General features: G+C 34.5%; 1 protein-coding gene across 2 annotated transcripts in view; it reads right to left on the bottom strand.

Annotated features, from left to right (window-relative positions):
- LOC147406371 (Cwf18 pre-mRNA splicing factor) overlaps positions 1-17,281 on the bottom strand; it is a 36,076-nt gene extending 18,795 nt beyond the window's left edge. Inside the window, exons 1-5 of one of the 2 annotated variants that reach the window (XM_086434375.1) lie at positions 17,124-17,276; positions 6,091-6,160; positions 5,825-5,990; positions 5,263-5,395; positions 5,079-5,193 (exon numbers count right to left, since the gene is read on the bottom strand). In XM_086434375.1, the coding sequence (XP_086290501.1) occupies positions 5,079-5,193; positions 5,263-5,395; positions 5,825-5,982 (406 nt within the window). In that variant the 5' untranslated portion in view covers positions 5,983-5,990; positions 6,091-6,160; positions 17,124-17,276. Of the gene's footprint in view, positions 1-5,078; positions 5,194-5,262; positions 5,396-5,824; positions 5,991-6,090; positions 6,161-17,123 lie in introns of both variants that reach the window. The other variant, XM_086434374.1, reaches the window with a different exon arrangement.
- Positions 17,282-21,108: the final 3,827 nt, after the last annotated feature.

A 21,108-nucleotide genomic window follows, 5' to 3' on the forward strand; every position in this document is an offset into this window, starting at 1 on the left:
TTTTTATGTCTTACGGTTTTAATACCTTTTCTAGGCCTTTTTACTCAACCAAAACCATCGAATGGAATTGGTTGATGCTTTATGAATTTCAAATAACTTTAAAGGCGAAGATACTTTGATAGATATGTAAGAAGTTAGACGATTGATTGATGGATAGGTAGAAATAACGTATGTTCTCGACTGATGTTGTGACAGTGCCTCTAGTTCTACGTAGTGGTCATGCCATGTAAAACGTGATAGATAGATAAATGGATGGGATGATTGATAAATGGAAATGACAGATGGTTGTCATTGGAGAGCACTACCAGACCTTGTTTGTATTTTTGATACAAAGAAATTAGTATATAGTATACAAAAATAAACTATTTTGTTTACCAGAAAATGTTCGTAGAAAATCCATAAAGAGTGACGCGTTGCTGTGTATCCGGAAGCGGCAAGTCAATCTAGGATAGCGCTAGATGTCATATACTCTTTGATAGTATGGGATACCTTAGAGTATATTACAGCTTATGAGATCCGGGAATTTCTCCTACTTATTTCCTGGGGAACGTTACGTGTAAAGGCGATCTCTATATAGTGTAAAGGTAGGCGGGGTTCACATGCATTGCCTCTTGATAGACTTCGACGCGAGGGGTCTCCTGGGCTAGTTAGTGATCACTGTTAGTCTATAGTCGTCAAACGGTCGACCTCACCGTTAGTTAAACCTAGTATTAGGTTCTTGGTCAATGGTTAGTCTGAGCCGAATAAATGATCATCCAACTGTGGTATGCTAGACGGGCCACAAAAATCAGATTATAACAATGGGATTCCACGTCGGATTGGAAGTCTAGAACAACAAATTGCCATAGCCGAGGCGGTTCTATCGACGTTTTCCTTTGCTCTCTTATCAACTACACCGTCGTGTTCTTATTATGTGTCTTTTCCTTATTTTGTGATGTTTGATAGATGATTTCATTTGATAGATGTATAGGTTACTTTAAATGATATAAATGATAGATTGAAATTATTGTAACTGTTTACTGAATATGCTTAGACATTTATCGTATGTTACATTATGAAAAACTTGCATTATTTAACTGTTCAAATGATTACTCGTGCATGTATGACTCGCTGTTAGAATGACATTCATCCTGCTGAGTAACATTCCCCTGTTACTCATCCTATCTTTCTCCTTTCAGATTATTCAGCTATTGAATTGTCGTTCTTTGAGGAGTCTTTTGAGGAGGTTCTCGAAGAGGATCAAATTGATGGCCTGCCACCACCGAGTCTTTGAGGATTAGTAAGGGATCCTAGCGGTTTTTGGTTGTAAAAAAGAAACATGTTAGTTTAGAAATTTTTGTAATCTAAAGTATTATGAGATTAAAGATTTTAATGACATCAGTGTTTAACGATTGTTCTGCTTACTCTAGACTCTTGTATAGATGATAGTAAATGTTTAATTCTGCTGCGTATATTTTCTTTTCCATAAGTATTATTACTTGTGAATGTTCTAGCAGGTTGTGTGATTGGTTACCTCACACCTTGAGATTCTGACTGATGAATCATAGGGATTCATGTTGGGATTTCGGGGCGTGACATGGTAGTTGATAGTAATGCCAAGAGGAAGTGGTAAAGAAATGAATAAAGTTGGGGGTAATAGAAAAGACCCCGCTTGGAAGCATGGGATTGAAGCTGATGGACCAAATACAAGTTCACTCGAAGTATGGGTCGATGAGCTTGTGGATCACACCCACATGTAAAGTTTGATAAAAAAAATTGTAAAATATTTATTTAATTACACATGCTTGCATTGAGTTTGATTCTTTCTCTATTTTTGACATACAAAGTTCTGCTTAGTCCTTTAATCTCTTAAATTTGTGTTGTGGTTTAGGATTTTAAACTAAAAATAAGAAGAGATGATGATGTTGAGTGCATATTTTCCTCCACTCTCGGGGGAGTCATACCCCAGTTAAGCGATGTGACCCTCTTATATTAATAGTTCTCCCCTTCTCCAACAGATCAGTCTTTTGGAGTAGTTGGTTGGTTAACATGGTATCAGAGCGTTAGGTTCGTATGGGTCATGGGTTCGATTTTTTCCACTCTTACGGGTGAGGAGGTGTTGAGTGTATATTTTCCTCCACTCTCGGGTTTGTGATACCCAGTAAAACCCCGTGACCCTCTTATATTTATAGTTCTCGACCTCTCCAGCAGATCGGCCTTTTGTAGTAGTTGGTTGGTTAACAATAATGTTGGAGATGACAATGGAGTTGAGGTTTATGAGGCATATGGAGATTATGAAGATGGAGAACATCTTTCTTGCATAATTCACAACCTTTTTTCCCACACGATATAGTTTATTCCACACCACTTGCGAAGTTCAAGGTAAGTTGTGTCAGTTGATAATTGATAGTGGTAGTAGTGAGAATATCATCTCGTTGCATACGGTAGAAACTCTTAAGCTGCCCACAATTCCACATCCTAGACCTTGTTCAATAGGTTGGGTTAATGATGGATACCGCAAACAAGTCACTCAACAATGCAACCTTGCATTCAACATAAAAACATACAAGGATCATATTTTACGCAACATTGTCCCTATATGCACTTGCCACATATTTTTAGGTCAACCATGGCTCTATGACAAGGATGTCAATTACAATGGGAAAGCCAACACTTACTCCTTTATGCACAACAAAATGAAGGTTGTTTTGCATCCCTCTTATGCCAAACCAGAGCTTTCTCAACCAGCCAAATACAAGCATGATGCGACAAACATAGGCGTTTTAATGTGAAGGATATATTTCCTTACTATCCCGGGATGGAGTTTCCTTATTTGTGCCAAACTCGGGGACGAGTTCTCTTCAAGAACAAAGGACTAATGTAGGATATCTACAATTCTACTTAAAGTCTTAAGTAATTTCTTAATTCTAGTAGAATTTATTTCTATTTTTTAGTTGTAGGAGGATTTCTATTTTATAGTTCTAATATGATTTCTATTTTATAGTTACTTTAGAAGTACTATTCCTTGTTAGTTTCTAATTCGTGTTAAGTTTCTATTTTTTTCTAAATTCGTTTATATTCTTTAGGCTATAATTAAAAGTGCTTAGAAATGTTCAAATTGAATTATAATAAGATTGAAAGTTGTTATTATGTTATAGATAGTTAGAAAAGTTATTTTTTAATATTTTTGAAGGTTTCTAAGTTGTTATGATGAAGTTCTATATAAGGAACTTCAAATACAAATTTTTATATAACAATTAATTTAACTATTTCTCTTGTTTCAATTTATTTTTCTGGTTTTCCCTTCTTTCCAAACTTGTATCTATTGATTTAAACTAGTTTTGTGTGTTCCATTGAACACAAATTCATTTCAAATCTATTGATTCACATGTTTCCACTATGTCATAGGCATTACTATCAACCACCATTACAAATAGAAGAATAAAACAGAAAATAAGAGAATAAAACACAAAAACAAGAGAGAGATGAGATTTTTTTTTTTTAAAGCAAAAAAATTAAAGAAAATGCATATAATAACCACATACCTCAAAAAACCAGTAAATTTTTGTTTTGGTGATTTTATTTGACCATAATCTTTGTAAGAAAGTTGTAGGAAACGATGGAACCGAAATCGGATAAGTATTGGGACCTCAAAGAACAAATCTTTGTATAGGGAGAAAAGAAGGTTTGAAAGGGAGTTTTGAGGTTTATCTACAAATCTTCTATTTCTTTACCTAAAAAAACTTCTATTTATAAGGGTTTAGTACGTTTTTAAGTAAAACAGCATAGAGTTTTATCATGTACGTCTCATACAGGTGAGACTTAAACCTCTTATGTTTTTTAAAAGGCTTAAATCTTGAGGCATTGAGCCTACGCCTAGCGTACAACTCACACCTCGAGGCTTAAGCCTTTCAAAACACTATCATGCCACCATCGATAATTCAGATTCAACTAACCCTGATCGGCAAAGACCCAACGTGATTCAGAAAGGATTCAATCCTGATTAGGGAGCAAAAACAATTCTGATTTTGGGCCCAAATAGGGTGAGGAAAAAACTAGACTGAGCGTTGGTGATGTTACCAAAGCAAGATTATAGTCTTCCCACAATATGCTATCAACCTCTGCAACGAAAGCAAAGGATCTCCTCCGTATAGACTTTGCAGGCAATTCTACACTTCAGGAATAGGTAGCTCATAGTTGGACTGATGAGGACCATTCTCATATAATCTACAGATAGAGAATACTCCAACATTGAAATAGACATCGACATCCGCCCCAGATTATTCTGGCCGACTAGGAATACTTGGACTTCATTTCTACTCCTTTCCGGAGATCACCTTAAGCCAACTGAAACTATCTTTCTCAATTTTTTGTTTAATTTCTCCATCTTTGTTCTGTTGTTGGAGTATATGTCCTCACTTTTTAAACTGCATCTTCTTGCCATTTCCTAAACCTTTCAATAATCCAGAAAATAGGGACACTGATTTCTTTTTTATCTACTGTTGAATATGCTTTTGTCTCTACCACTGTAGTCATAACCAAAGCCATGATTGGGAGATGACAATACTGAACTAAAAAGATTACCCATGATGAGAAGCAAACACCAAATAAAACGTGTTCCATAGCTTCAGTCGTCCGAATAAAACTGAAGGAACTGAGGACATAGTTCTAGCGTGTAGAGAGCTTAAATCTAGTCACTGACACATGGGTAGTCACTGAAAAAATGGTTAGAGCAATACAACTATCCTTTTCATGGGACACTGGCAACAGAACTTCTCAACCTACGAAAGTCTGCATAATATTGAATTGCAAATTTTGTATTGGATACCATATGTGCTGTATATTATTGTTTTTTCTATATTTTTTACACAAAAAAAAAAAAAAAAAAAAAAAAAATCTAGAGTAAATACTTGGGATAAGACTATGAAGATGATGAATAAGGTGTTGCAAAGGTTTAATTACTAAATTACACAAGTTACATCTAGTGATGAGCACCAACATCAATCAGTTAATATTTGCCATTAAAGAGCATAAAAGTATGATTATAAAGGAAATAAAATAGAAGTTAAATATATAAATAAATAAAAAGGAGTCCTTACCCATGAGTTCAAATATAGCCTTCTGAGTACGTCTTTCAAGCTTGTCAAGCTTCTTTTGTATGACCTTCCGGAGGTCCCAGTTCGGTTTCTTTGGAGCAATATTTACAAATGGATCCTGCAACAATCCTCAAATTAGGATAAAAATGAAAAGAAAAATGATGAGATAAAGCTCGCATATTCCCACCTCAATCTTTTCTGATGGTGGAAGGGCAGCAGCAATCGGATCTTCAAACTTTGGTAGGACAGGCGGAGCTAACTTTCCATCCTGAAGCTGCTTATCATGTGGAAGATAGTTCCTAAACTTCATATTCAAATTCCTGTAAAACGGATGGTAGTTGTATCACAAGACAAAGCAGATCCAAATGCATATTTCGTTCACAAAACACCACAAATATTAAGCTGCCCCCAATGATTCATGTATATGATATGATGTAATACCATGTTACTGGAATGCAAATAACAGTCTATAAACATCAGCCATATCATCCAACTGAAAAATTCTCTCACAAGTAATATAGAGAGAGAGCTTCTATTGCCAGACCAACTTTTACTAATGCCACCCCAAGATGTGAGCTAATTCTTTGGTGATTTATATATGAATTGGTGTGGTATTAGCAAAAGTTAGTGCAGCAATAGAATCTCTCTCTATATATATAAAGCAAAGTGACAGTAAGAGAAAACTGACCAACTAACAACCTCTATTTCAATTAACTTGCAAAATGGGAATAAAGATAAAAGAGGCTCACTTGTCCTCAGTGGTGTCATCATCATCTTCTGTCTTATCTTCACTTTGAACCGAAGCTTCCTCGGGATTGCTTGAAAGCTCCTGATATCCTCTAAGAGCTTTCAGCCGCTCACGTCGAGCTGCAGCAGCTTGTTCAATGGAATCCTCTTCGGTGGTCATGACTTAACCTAGCACACACAGAATGAGTGATTCGAGAAAAACATAAAAAAAAATTCAGTACTCTAGGTGTGAATTTTATACTTTATTAATTCATTTTGCCAATCGTACCAAGGAATAAGAAGACAATTCTATCAAGCAAAATTTTCTGCCAAGAAGGATATTCTCCACACAGCTAACGCTGCCACAGTACAGACAGACAAATCAAGGAATGATGGACTAGCTAAAATTGAAAATTAGTTAAAAACCAACTTTTCATAAATTGGCAAAAGGGATAATAACAAACCACCATAAAACGATTGGAGCTGAGGATCAGTCAAAAGAAACGATACATGCAAGAATCTACTGAAGAGCTTAATACAAGGGTGCGATGAAACAATATAACAGGATTAAACAATGTCCATTATTTTTGTGAAGTAATTGTGCAGCTAACAAATAGAAGAACTTGCTAAGTTAGTTAAAGTCCAGTTGTTGATACCATACCACAACCTGGGTTCAAACCCACCTTCACCAACTGCGTGTTGATACCATACCATGACCTGGGTTCAAGACCCACCTTCACCAACCAATTATTAACCATTAATCTGCTTGCTTATTTATTTATTTATTTTTTAAATGAAGATGAAAAAAAAAAAAAAAAGTAATTAAGGCTATTTGTAATGCCCTGAAATTTTTGTTAGTATCTCGAGGAATAAATTTTGTGAAATTTGTTGATTATTAATCAAAGTTGTGATGGGATAGTTTTTGAGTCAATCATGTATTATCAGTAGGTTTAGAACTATTGAGAAACATGGTTTTTTTCATGAGCCTGATTTAATGGTTTAAGTTGGTCTAAAAAGATATTTTAGAAAAATATGAATGATTATATATATGGGAAATGTTCAGCACCAAACATTTTGGCAAAACATTTTTCAAAACATGGGTTAGAAGTTTTGGAATTGGCTGATTTTTGGTGAGGATGATCTCTACGGTGAGGAGATCATCATCACCAAAAATCAGTCCATTCCAAAACTTCTCACCCCATCAAAAATGGTTTACAAAAAATGGACGGTCCACGATTTTTCAACTTGTAAACATGGGGCTAGAAGTTTTGGAATGGGCTGATTTTTGGTGAGGATGATCTCCTCACCGTAGAGATCATTCTCACCAAAAATCAGCCCATTCCAAAACTTCTAACCCATGTAGGACAAAAATGGTTGGCTAAAATGTTGGCCAAAATGTTTGGTGTTGAATGGGACCCTATATATATATATATATATATATATATATATATATATATATATATATATATATGGGTCCCGTTCGCCACCCTTAGTTTTACCACACACTTTAACAAACGCGTTTTGTCTTACATGGGTTAGAAGTTTCGGAATGAGCTGATTTTTGGTGAGGATGATCTCTATGGTGAGGAGATCATCCTCACCAAAAATCAGCTCATTCCAAAACTTCTAACCCCATCAAAATTGATTTACAAAAAATGGACGGTCCACGATTTTTCAACGTGTAAACATGGGGCTAAACATTTCGGAATGGGCTGATTTTTGGGGAGGATGATCTTCTAATCATAGAGATCATCCTCACCAAAAATCAGCTCATTCCAAAACTTCTAACCCATGTAGGACAAAAAACGTTTGTTAAAGTGTGTGGTAAAACTTAGGGTGCTGAACATTTCCCTATATATATATATAGGGTCCCTATCCGTGGCCAACAGTTTGGCAAAACATTTTGGCAAACACTTTTTCAAAACATGGGTTAGAGGTCTTGGAATGGGCTGATTTTTGGTGAGGATGATCTCTACGGTGAGGAGATCATCCTCACCAAAAATCAGCTCATTCCAAAACTTCTAGCCCCATTTTACAAGTTGAAAAATCGTGAACCGTCCATTTTTTGTAAACCATTTTTGATGAGGTTAGAAGTTTTGGAATGGGCTGATTTTTGGTGATGATGATCTCCTCACCATAGAGATCATCCTCACCAAAAATCAGCCCATTCCAAGACCTCTAACCCATGTTTTGAAAAATATGTTTGCCAAAATGTTTTGCCAAACTGTTGGCCATTGATCGCTACCCATATATATATAAAACATTTTTCAAAACATGAGTTAGAGGTTTTGGAATGGGCTGATTTTTGGTGAGGATAATCTCTACGGTGAGGAGATCATCCTCACCAAAAATCAGCCCATTCCAAAACTTCTAACCCCATCAAAAACAGTTTACAAAAAATGGACGGTCCACGATTTTTCAGCTTGTAAACATGGGTTAGAAGTTTTGGAATGGGCTGATTTTTGGTGAGGATGATCTCCTCACCGTAGAGATCATCCTCACCAAAAATCAGCCCATTCCAAAACCTCTAACTCATGTTTTGAAAAATGTTTTGCCAAAAAGTTTGCTAAAAAGTTGGCCCTTGAACGCCACCCATATATATATATAGGGTGGCGTTCGGAGGCCCTAAAGAGAGCCAAACATTGTGCCAAACATTTTTTCAATGTATGGATTAGAAGTTTTGGAATGGGCTGATTTTTGGTGAGGATGATCTCTATGAGGAGGAGATTTTATCCTCACTAAAAATCAGCTCATTCCAAAACTTCTAACCCCATCAAAAGTGGTTTACAAAAATCGGACGGTCCACAATTTTTCAACTTGTAAACTAGGGTTAGAAGTTTGGGAATGGGCTGATTTTTGGTGAGGATGATCTCTTCACCATAGAGATCATCCTCACAAAAAATCACCTCATTCCGAAACTTCTAACCGTTATTTTAAAAAATGTTTGGCTCTCTTTAGGGCCTCCGAACGCTTCCCATATATATATATATAGGGGTCGGATCATGGGACATAAGTAAAAACACATGTAAAAACAATGGGTTTTCAAAATATGGGTTAGAAGTTTCAGATTGAGTTGATTTTTTGGGAGGATGATCTCTATGATGAGAAGATCATCATCACAAAAAATCAGCCCAATTTGAAACTTCTAAATCCATCAAAAGTGGTTTACAAATTATTGGCAAAAATTCGATAGTCCATATTCTAAATCACTTTTGATGGGGTAATAAATTTTAGATTGGGCTGAATTTTTTTTAGGATGATCTTCTCATTATATATGCATATGAAGAGCTAATTCATATTCATTTCTATTAAACTTATTGAGAGAAGTCGACCCTCAAAATTAATTGTCTCTTGACTATTAACTTAGGTGTTGATCTCGTTAGGAAGTGAAAGTGAATAAAAAGTCAGGCTAGTTGAATAAAGATTCAGGACATCGAGTTAAGAAGCTAGGAATTGAATCCAATGAGGTAGGGAACTTGCAATTTCTTAATTGTAGTCATAGATTTGTTTTAGAAATATTTTTGTTTTAAACAAAAGAATTATTTCAAAATTTATATTCAATGCATGTATTTCACCAAAAACTCTTGCATGTTGGATTAAAGTTTTGATATATCATTGTTGTATTTATGTTATAGGAGATTTTGTTGTTTATACCAAAACAATCCAATAAAATGTTAAAATTGTTAAAGTGTTTCTTTTAAAATTGGTTTTAAATAAAAACCAATAATGTTTCTTATTATTAAACTAATTAGAATAATAGAACATGGATTTGAGCTAATCGAGTATAGACTATGATTAATTGAAAACTTGTTTTAATTAAGTATTTATTTTAGAAATAGAAATATTGTTGTTGAAAAAAAAGAAGTAATTTTTTGAAAAAATTTAGAATGAAAAATATTCAAAATTAAAATAAGGTTTTCTACGATTTCAAAAATGGTTTTATTCATTTTGTAAAGGAATACTCAAATTTTGGATTAATGAAAAAAAAATGATTTTCAAAATAGATGATGATTCTTTTATATTAAAGTCACATTGGAGATGTAATCACTTGTATGATGGTATTGAGAACGTGATTCTCATTTGAGTGTGTATGTAGAGTGAATACTTGGTAACGAGATGCTTTGTCGTATGTCGTGTAAGCCACGAAAGAGATATGTATGAGATGAAAGAGAGATGTGATGCATGCTTCGATCTGAAAATCGTGTAAGACGCGAAAGAGTGAATGAGAATGGAAATGCTTCGGTTAGTTGTCGTGTAAGACAAGAAGAATAAAACTTAAAGAAATGAAAGAAAAAAAACAAAAAACAAAAATTGTGTATTTATGTTGAGTGATAGGCTGGGTACTCAACTCACATACTTGATTGTTATTTTTCATTTCATGTTTTGAAAAAGAAGGAAGTTTCACGTTTTGAAAAAGAGAAGTTTCATGCTTCGAAAGAGAGAAAAGTTTTATGCTTTTTTTTTTTTTTTAAAGAAAATTTTTACTTATATATTATTTAAGTGATTTATCAAAAACATTGTGAAAGCCTACAAAGAATAATGTGTTGTGTCACTTGGCACAACACGTTATTCCAAGATAACGGTTTCAACATATGATTTCTTACGTAGTATGGGATGCATAAGAACTTAAGATCACAATAGGAATCCGGAAGTTTTCCTTTTATCTTTAATAGAGAACAATGTATAAAGATAGTTGTATAAATGATAGAGTTTATTAAGGATTGCATGCACGCCAAATTGGCATAGACGAAGATGACTAGTTAATGATCATTAATAGTTTATAGTAGTCAAGCAAGAATGACTCACTTATTTGGTCCGTTTCTTAAAGCCTTGGTCAACAACCAACCTGAGCCGGGAAATCAGTTACCCAAGTATGACAAAGACTGGCCATAGAATCAAGAACTAACGGTGGGGTTCCACGCCAATAAAGTATTGGATCAATTATATCTTGACAGCGATGTTCACATCAGTTATGACCCTCAACTCTTTATTATAGTACTCAGTCATTATATGATATATTATGAGTTGATGTTGTATTTCAGGCTTATGAGAGTGTTTTATTATGTTTTATTTTACAGTTATTGAGATCTTTTAAACATATTTATGTTTTCATAAACCTGTATTATTTACAAATGAATTTGTGTGTTTAATCTACATATTAAGACTATGATTTAGAAACATATGTTTCCTGCTGAGTAACTCCCTTGTTACTCACCCTATCAATCATCTCAATTTCGGGAAGTTCCAACGATCGATGATCAGCTTTACAATTGTTTTGTTGTAAGTGTAATATTATTAAAGAAAGAAAACATTACAAAAGGCGGTCGAGACGACCCACCATAGGGAAAACAACTAATCGTAAAGAGAATCTCATCTAAAGATGAACTCCTTAAAAAACACACCCTTAAATTCAGGGCAAACTTTACACCAAAAAAACAACAATCCAAGAATCTTAGGATTGTTGTCGTTTCGAGAATAATAGGTTTGTGTGTTGTAAGCAGCGGTAGATAGAGTAGTTGGTTTGTGTTGAGAGAGCATGTTAGTATATACTTGGCATATGTGCCAATATTTCTTTAGGTTATATATAAATAAAAGGAGTTGTGAGATAAAACTATCACTTTTATTTATGTGTTCTTATTTAGTTATGCTTTTACTGCGACATATGGTATCATTGTTTGAAATTGTTATATTACATGTGTTTATCACTGTATGGAAAATATCTCACCTTTTGAGATTTTAACACTAAATCATGGGGATGCATGTTAGGATTTTGGGGCGTGACAATATTTCTTACAACTGAAATTTTTTTGCCAAAAAACAAAAGAAGAAACATATAAACAAGAGCAATGAGCCAACGAAGTCAAGTTGACCTGCCAAGTAAAGTTATGACGCTAATAAGTGCAAAAAGGCATAAATACAAAGGGCTATCCCTACTCCCATCCATTACTTTCCTTCATAAAACTGTCATGCTTTTTTCCTTCCAAATGCCAAAAAAATACAACAAAAGAAACAAGTCTCCACAACAAAGGTCCCCTAGAAGAAAAGGTTGAAGAATACCAGCCACAATATACATCTAGCACTGATCTCGACATGGTACAACTGATCCCAAACTTTTAGAAAAACATGTCCTAGATTTACGTTGCCAAATTACAGTGCAGGAAACGATGACAAATTCACCACTAACATAGCGCATCGAGTAGAAACCCATGATCATCCATTTGCAAATGATTGGTCATCTTTCGGTTAGGATTTCATTTAATAGCATCTAAATAAATAAAAATCTTGAAAAGGAATTTAAGGCCCCAAACAAGATTAGTGTGCAGAAAATAATTCGCTCCACCACAAAGTTCCAGAGCTTTGTTGGGACATTTTAGCTCATACTCCTCAAGATCTCATGAAAATCATAGAAAAACAAGAAAAAAAATATTGAGACTTTATGTAATTCAACAACCATGCCTACATCCACAAGCTCGAGGAGTCATTTCACTATAATCGATATTATATGGTTGCATGATAACCCTTATACTCCTATTTTCCAGATCATTTTTTACCATGACTTTTCCCCTTTTAAATAGATAATAAACCTTAATTCCCTACATCATCCCTATCAGATTGTAACTTCCAGCCTCATCCTTATCCAAATATAGTAATTATCTAAAAGAGAAGAATCCTATCTTATTGGGATTCTTTCTTGAATAGATAGAATCTGATCTTGATAATCACGTGATATGATACGCATTGATTGGTGCAACATGAAAGGTCCAAATGGGAGTGGATTTTATCCCTCAAATAGTTCTCCCTCAAAAGTGGAGATTAATACAGGCGATATCCGTCTTCGAGAATTTTGCAGTTTCTAGCAATCATCACAATGATGATATGAATGAGCACCAACCCTGATTTTCGAATGAAAAATAACATTGATTCCTGAACTCCCAAGCTTATCTTTTTCCTTATTTAGCACAAATGTGATCTCCCACTTGGTTAGGCTTGGCTCCCATAATGAGTTTAGACTTCAATAATAGAACCGACTTTCAATTCAATAATAGAATCGATTATCATGAAAGTCAGGCTTGGCTCTCAAAATAAGCCAAGACTTTGATGATAGAACCGACCAACCTGGAGGTTAGGCTTTGCTCTAGGGCTTAAAACAGGTCAAGTTCGGGCCAGATATGTGTCTACCCATATCCATTTTTGGATTATTAATCCGAATCCGACTCAGATCCTACTAGATCAAACCATATTTGATTTTTTGCTTTCATTAAACCCATATCCGGATCCAATCCAACCAAATTAATTGATTCAGGTCGGTTGGGTCAGATAATTTCAAACCATTATAAAGTAATTCATTAAAAAATGTGGCTTAAATGTAATTTGAACTCAAGACCTCTCCCCTTTCGAAAAAAAGCTTTGACCACTACACCTAATACTCATTTGTCGATGAATGATAAACTAAAAAAAATATAAAAATATAACATACAACAAACAAAATAATATATCATTCGGATATAAGTGAATATAGGGATGGGTTTGTATTTGACCTGTATCCGACTCGAGTCAAGGGACATCAACCCATATTTTAATTCGGATATACTTGAAGAAACCAAATTTAGCGCTAAATATCGGATTCGGATCACTTGGATTTTGAATAAAATCCGACCCATTTGAAAGCCCTACTTTGCTCCCAAAATAAGCCAAGTCTTTAATAATAGAACTGACTATCCTGAAAGTTGGGCTTGGCTCCCAAAATGAACTAAGACTTAGATAATAGAACCAACTAAACTGAAGATTGGGCTTAGCTCCCAAAATGAACAAAGACTTAGATAATAGAACGGAGTAAACTGAAGGTTGGGCTTGGCTCCTAAAATTAACCAAGACTTAGATAATATAACCAACTAAACTGAAGGTCAGACTTGGCTCCCTGAAACAACTAAGACTTGGATAAAAGAACCAACTAAAATGAAGGTCAGACTTGGCTCCCAGAATGAACAAAACTTAGATAATAGAATCGACTATCCTGAAAGTGGGACTTGACTCCCCGAAAGAACCAATACTTCAATAATAGAACCAACGAAATTGAAGGTCGGACTTTATTTTCAAAATGAAGCAAGACTTTACATTTTTATGAACCAACAACACCCTAGGTCGAGCTTGGATCCTTCGAAAGAAACCAAGACTTTACGTTTTTATGCATCAACCAACATCTTAAGTCAAGCTTGGATACTTAAAAGGAAATCAAGAATTTACATTTTTATACATCGACCAACGTCCTAAGTCAAGCTTGGATCCTTAGAAAGAAACCAAGACTTTAACTTCACAAAAATATTAAGCTAACACCTAAGACGTATTATCTAAACAGCATTCATGTCATAGTCACACCAATCAACGTGTATCTTGAGACGTATTATCAAGCCACGTTTATCTGGATTGAATCCAATCTAGTTCATGAAAGAATCCCAATAAGAGAGGATTCTTCACATTTGGATAATTATTATATTTGGATAAGAATGAGTCTGAAAGTTATAATCTGATAAAGATTATGATTCCTTTTTAGGGATTAGATTTTTTTATCTATTTAAAAAAATAAAATCTATAATAAAAAAAAATCTAGAAAATGGATGGCTTAAGAGTAATCATACAACCATGTAATATTGATTATAATGGAATGCCTCCTCGAGCCAGTGAATGTAGTCATCTTTGTTAAACCACGTAAAACCTCAATGCTCTCTTTCCTATTTTTCTATGGTGTTTATGATTTTTCATGATATCTTGAAGAACATGAGTCAAGGTGTTCCAGCAAAGCTTTGGAACCTTGTGGTGGAACGAATTTTTGCTTCCATATTTCATATCAATCATATTGACGTACCCGAGTTTCATTAGCAAGACAAAACAGACTTGGAAAAAGTGCCTAAGAATCGATGCATTGTAGAATAAAAGGACCTTGCCAAGAAAATGCCATTTTGATTCTTGGCCCTCAGACACATGACTTTGTTGAAAGGGGGCATTGGGAATTGTCAAGACGAATAAAAAAACTAGATAGCATAATCTACTAGTCATTCAAATTTCTTTTGAAGCCAAAGTTCCAATAGAAATCTTTGTCTTACCCTTCTCATAAACTCCTATATAGGTGGAACTTTCCAAAAGTACTATAAAGTTTTAATTGAGGGTTAGTCACCACATAATTTGTCATCCCCTATTCCCAACAAGCAACAACAACAAAAAATTATCCCAAATATTTGAAGTCAGCTAATCAAATCTTGTTCCTCCATTCACTCTGTCCACAACTAAGTTTCTATTATTGAACAAACCATTAACAAATAACCTTGGAAAACTCTTAATGCTTTTCCACACAACACACTCATAAGTCAAAAGAATATCTACTCTCCCACCCACAATTTCTATCACCATACTTTGACAAACATAGCCCTTCTAAAAATCCCTAACCACCTCCTTATTTTGAACAACAAATGGACTTCCAAATTACCATAAAGCATTTGAATGGCACATCAGTCACATTCCACATTTCACATAGTTTTAATCAAACAATCCAAACTTTTTGCCAAATTCATTGGAATGGAAAATTAAATCATAAAGAAAATTGTAATACTAGAAAGTGTGACTGTGATCAAAACAACTTCCCCCTTTCGAAAAATAACTCAACTTTCAAGAAGCTACCTTCCAACCAATCTCTCAATAACTATGCCTCGCATAGGCTACAACCTATTACACACCCCCAAGAGAACAAGGTCCTCAACGGGAGAGATTCTATTCTACAATCTAATGTCTCCACCAAACTCCCAATGTTGTTTATACGTCTCATCCCAACAACCCCGTTAATTCTCAAATTTCATTCCCAAACATGACAACCCAAATAACTGATTAATCCAAATCCAAACCAGATTCACATACTCCTTATTTCATCTTCTTCCCTCCCGCCCTGCATCACGAACACAATAAGTCTATCATGTAAGTAAGTGGATCACTTGAGGCTCCAAAAAAGAAGAAGTATAATCAACAAACTGAAGGGAGTATCCCTTCATTAACTTTAAAACCATCAAGAGCCCCAATGTCCACATCATTAGACATCATCCTCCCTAACATTTCAACAACCACTATAAACAAGGAAAGAAAAAATGGGGAGGCATCCCTATCTTTAACCCCTAAAGACTTTTAAAACAACAATAAGAGCACCATCAACCATGATCGAAAATGAGGCCAAAAGTATGCATTAGCCAATCCATCTTCTCTATTTCAAATAGAAACTTATTCTACCAAAACGATAATCCAAGAAACCCAATTGATATGATCATAGGCCTTCTCTATATCCACCTTACAGATGATGCCATGAATCCTTGACATCACTATGAAATCGATACTCATTAGCCACCACAAAAAAAACCCTAGATTTATCTACCAGAGAAATGGTGAGGGGAAGAGCCGATGGATTCCATCATCTTCACAATGATTTTGTAAACACTTTCCACAAATTAATTAATGTAAAAATCAATGATATTTTTCATTTAATAGATCCTTTGGAACGGGGGATAAGTAATTTAGAAGCTCATTGATCTAGAAATCCTGACCGAGTCTACAACAAGATTAACAGAACAAACAGTGTCGTATATTCGTGAGTTGAAAAAAAAGGCACAGCTTTTCAAGAAACTAAAATACCAAATTTGCAGATCATTTATATATCCTCAATGTGCATTTAATTTAAATCAAACCATACTTTTATAGTCGTTAATCAAAGCCTTAACCCAAAAAATTGGGGTCAGGTGAACGTATCCCTTATAAATTCTAGTGTGTTCATATCCACTCTCACTACCTCAATTCAAGTTCTTTTAGGTCTTACTCTCACTGTTTTTAGAACCTTCAATTTGCCCATTTCTTCTAACTGGGGCAGTAGTAGGCATACATTGTATATGAGCAAACCATCTAAAATCAACATTATACAGTCATTCTAAGCTCGCATAGTGAAGCAAAACATTAAAAACAGAGAATGGGTCATCCGGAGCTACACTGGTGAACTCTAACTAGGTTCGGGTATAGCATCATTCTCCATATAAGGCAGACCCAATTCCAAAGGAGTCCATGCATTTTTATTTTTTTTTATGTTTCCACAAAAATACTTTTGTTTTGCATTTTTTATATTTCAAAAATAAATAAATAAATGGTTGAGCATATTAGTGTAGCCAATATCGATCATGGTCAATCCAAAAAAGGTTTTCTATCAAAGCCGTTACAATAAAATTGACTGAAAGCAGATAGTGAACGAGAACTGCACTTAAAAAAAATATGAAATTAAGAACTCGAATAAATACTCACCTTCGATTTTAACGATCAAGAGAGAGAGGGAAATTACTCACCCCCCAATTTGAGCAATTTAGAGAGAGAGAGAGAGGGAGCAGAGGTTTTCTAAACCCTAGAACCCTAGCGCGGTGGATTGGTGTGGCCGGACGCTTTTGTGGAACTTGCAGTAGTTTTGGAGCAAATATATAGCTTTAGTAAAAAACCGTTTTTCCTAACGACACCCAACGAGCCGGTTTGACTCGGTCGATCTCATCCGATCCTCGAGTCGGGCCCCATTTTGGCAAAAGTTAATGATATATGGATTCTCACTTCAATGTGCAAGGCGGTTTGCGATATTGTCATAAATTTAGGGGAGTTCATGAGTGTCCATTTAATGTGAATCGAAAACCCTAGTTATGGATCTCTTATTTTTTTATACTCTATTAGAATCAAGTTTAAAGGGAACAAAATTGATAGGGATTGGAACCAACTTGATTCAATTCAGGTACCTAAGGCTGCTCGAAATTGATAATTTATCATTTCTTTTTTAATAATGATTTTCTGACGCTGCCTTCAACATACACCCTCATCATAGAATCGCAAATCATTTGCCTTAGGATACATAAAATTATGTATCCCGAGGCAAATGATCTATTGTTCTGTGATGGGGGCATATGCCTATGTTAGAGGAGGCATCAAATTATCACGACTCTTTCTTTTTTATATTGTAAATGATTGAAGGATTTCCTATCTTGTAAAGTTCATAACTATTGCATAAACATCTTCAAAATTTAATATAAATTATGTATGAGAACTTAAAAAAAAGCATATCTTCTAAGAAATTTATTACTTTTCAAAGAAGATTAATTTTTTTTAATTAATTCATATCTTTTTAGAATAAATTGAAATTTTGTTGAGATGCTTTTATATATTATGTGCGGTAATTAAAAAAAAAGGGGGGGGGGGGGGGGGGGGGGGGAGGTTTTACAATCACCGATATATTTTTGGCTCAATTGTAGAATCTACAGGTATCCATGGTTCTTCAAAGTTTCGATTCCACTTATTTTAGAATCATAATCGTAATCAAGAATAACCAAAATCATAAAAATAAATGATGGTTCCTATCTAGTATCTTAGGACCAAACCCAAATCAATATGTATGCGACTATAAAAGATTATTATGGCTTTTAAAGGCATTCATAATATCATAATCAATTAATTATGGGCCCCATATATATATATATAGGGTCGGTTCCGTATACCCCTATTACGACTCACATTGCGACACACCGTTTTGTCTTATATGGGCAAAAATGTTTGGAATGGGCTGATTTTTTGTGAGGATGATCTCTATGGTGAGGAGATCATCCTTGCCAAAAATCAGCTCATTATGAAACTTCTAGCCCCATGTTTACAAGTTGAAAAATTTTAGACCGTCCAATTTTTGTAAATCAATTTTGATGGGGTTAGAAGTTTTGGAATGGGCTGATTTTTTGTCAGGATGATCCCCTCATCACAGAGATCATCCTCACAGAAAATCAGCTCATTCCTAACATTTTTGCTCATATAAGACAAACGGTGTGTCGCAATGTGAGTTGTAATAGGGGTTGTAATAACGCCATCCACACACACACACACACACACACATATATATATATATATATATATATATATATATATATATATATATATATATATATAATATATATATATATATATATATATATTGAAATTCTAATATCTGCAACTTGGGTGGATAAAACTCAAACCTGCTAGGGTGAACCTGACTTTGGGTCAGGTCTAGGCATAGTTAAGTTGGGTTTGGCCTTGGGTTCACACAACAACAAAAAAAACTCTTGACTCAAATCGAGTTAGGCACATGCATAGTTATCGGTCAACTCGATTTGTCTAAACCTGAACTTAATATGATTATAATTTAAAAATATTTCTTAGCTTTGTTTCTTTCACACTCATAATTCATATTTCAATATGTATATTTTTGTTTATCCATATACCAAAACTAATGTGTGATTATTTTCATTAGATTAATAATTGTTTTTTTTTAAGTGTAATTTTATATTGTTATACAATGATTATATTACAATTTTTCATGTTTTTCTTTTCTTGAAAATTATGATTATTAACAAAAATAATAATTATTTTAATTAGTCTTATTATTTTTCTTCTCTCTATAAGTTTTCTTACAATTTTATCTATGTAAACTTTTGAAACACATTTGTTTAAAATAATTGTAAATTTTAAGTTCGTTTACATGCTACTTATCTTTATATAAACCCTTACCAATACTAAATTACCTAGAATTAATGAGGAATGAATTAACCAGACCAATTCAACTTGGCTAGGGTTCGGGTTGAGCATTTCATGCTCGAAGTTAAATTGGGCAAGGGCGCATATTAGTGTTTGTCAAGTTTGGGTTGGACACGGGTTGATCCTCAACCTAACTGAGTTACAACCCAAATATCTAGTACTTTACTTGGACATTAACAACTTATTATACTTTTTCTTTCTAATAATACTCTTAATTATTATTATTTTTATTTTGAAAGGGGTAAAAGTATCACCGCAACCCATTTGACTCCGGACGAATTGGTACTACCAAAAATTATGAATATACATTGCGTTTGGAGGTATTAACATAATCAGTTGTAATGGGTTTCAAGGGCATTTGATAATATATGAATAATTGGTAATTATAAATTGACAAAAAAATATTTACATAATCATAAACAAAAACTTCGCTCTTTTGCCAACTTTCATGCAAAGAACCAGTGCTTCAAAGAAACATATACAACTAGAGTATATATATAGATATATATAGGAAAGCATTCGAAAGCCCTAAAGAAAGTCAAACATTTTTCAAAATAGGGGTTGGAAGTTTCAGACAAGGCTGATTTTTTGTGAGGACGATCTCTATGATTAAGATGTCATCCTCACCAAAAATCAGCTCATTCCGAAACTTCTAACCCTAATTTACAAGTTGAAGAATAGTATATCATCCGATTTTCGTAAACCACTTTTGATGGGATTAGAAGTTTAGGAGTGGGATGGTTTTTGGTGAGGATAATTTCCTCATCGTAGATATCATCCTTACACAAAATCAACCCATTTTGAAACTCTAATCCATAGATTAAAAGAATGTTTGGCATAATGTTTGCCTCTTTAGGGCCTCCAAACGCCACCCTGAAAGCGCCCTCGATCCGCGGGGTGCGCGGATCCGCTTTTGACCCTTGAGGTTTGGGAGTCGCCACCTAGTTATTACGGTCTAGGAACCGATCAATGACTCTAAACAGATAAATAACTAATCTAGAACAGAAAAAACTGAATTCGAAGATCATGTTACGGGGTTGGAAAGTGTTAGGCACCAACCCCGCCCGGCCAAAGCCGGTCTCTACTAACTTCCCAAATAGGTTACATTGCTAAAAAACCTAGATAATAATAAAAGAAAAAATAAGAAGTTATACATTTCCGATAGCAAAGACTTTGTTCCCTCAGATCCGACAAAAATTGCTCATTGTACCGTACTTCTTGCTTCGTTCTGTTTCCGGATTTGATTTTCGATCTCTGAGGCAAGGTATCTCTTCTTTCTTGGATCTGAATTCTTCGAGTTTGTTAATGGATTTTGAAGTATTTTTTGAGGGCTTTTAGGTGTTCTTTAGGCTAAAATCAGAGGAGGGATGTTAGGTAAGGAGTTGGGACTCCAAAACTAGGGTTTATGGGAGGCTAGGGGGGCTTTTAGACCTATTTCTCTTAGGGTTTATGACTTGATACGAAAATAGGGTGTGAGCACCTCTATTTATAGATTTTTTTAGGGGTTGATTTTGATAGAGTTAGTGTTTAATTAGAGTTCTTTTAGTTAGAGTTGTGTTTTAGTTAGAATTGTTTTAGGTAGAATTGTGTTTTAATTAGAATTGTTTTAAGTAGAATTGTTTTTTAGTTAGAACTCTATTAGATAGAGGTATTATTTAATTAGAACTCTATTAGGGTTTTGACTTTTGGTCTT

The sequence above is a fragment of the Akebia trifoliata genome, chromosome 3 (genome assembly GCF_017979445.1).
Source record: "Akebia trifoliata isolate Shusen 1 chromosome 3, ASM1797944v1, whole genome shotgun sequence".
Classification (NCBI taxonomy): domain Eukaryota; kingdom Viridiplantae; phylum Streptophyta; class Magnoliopsida; order Ranunculales; family Lardizabalaceae; genus Akebia; species Akebia trifoliata.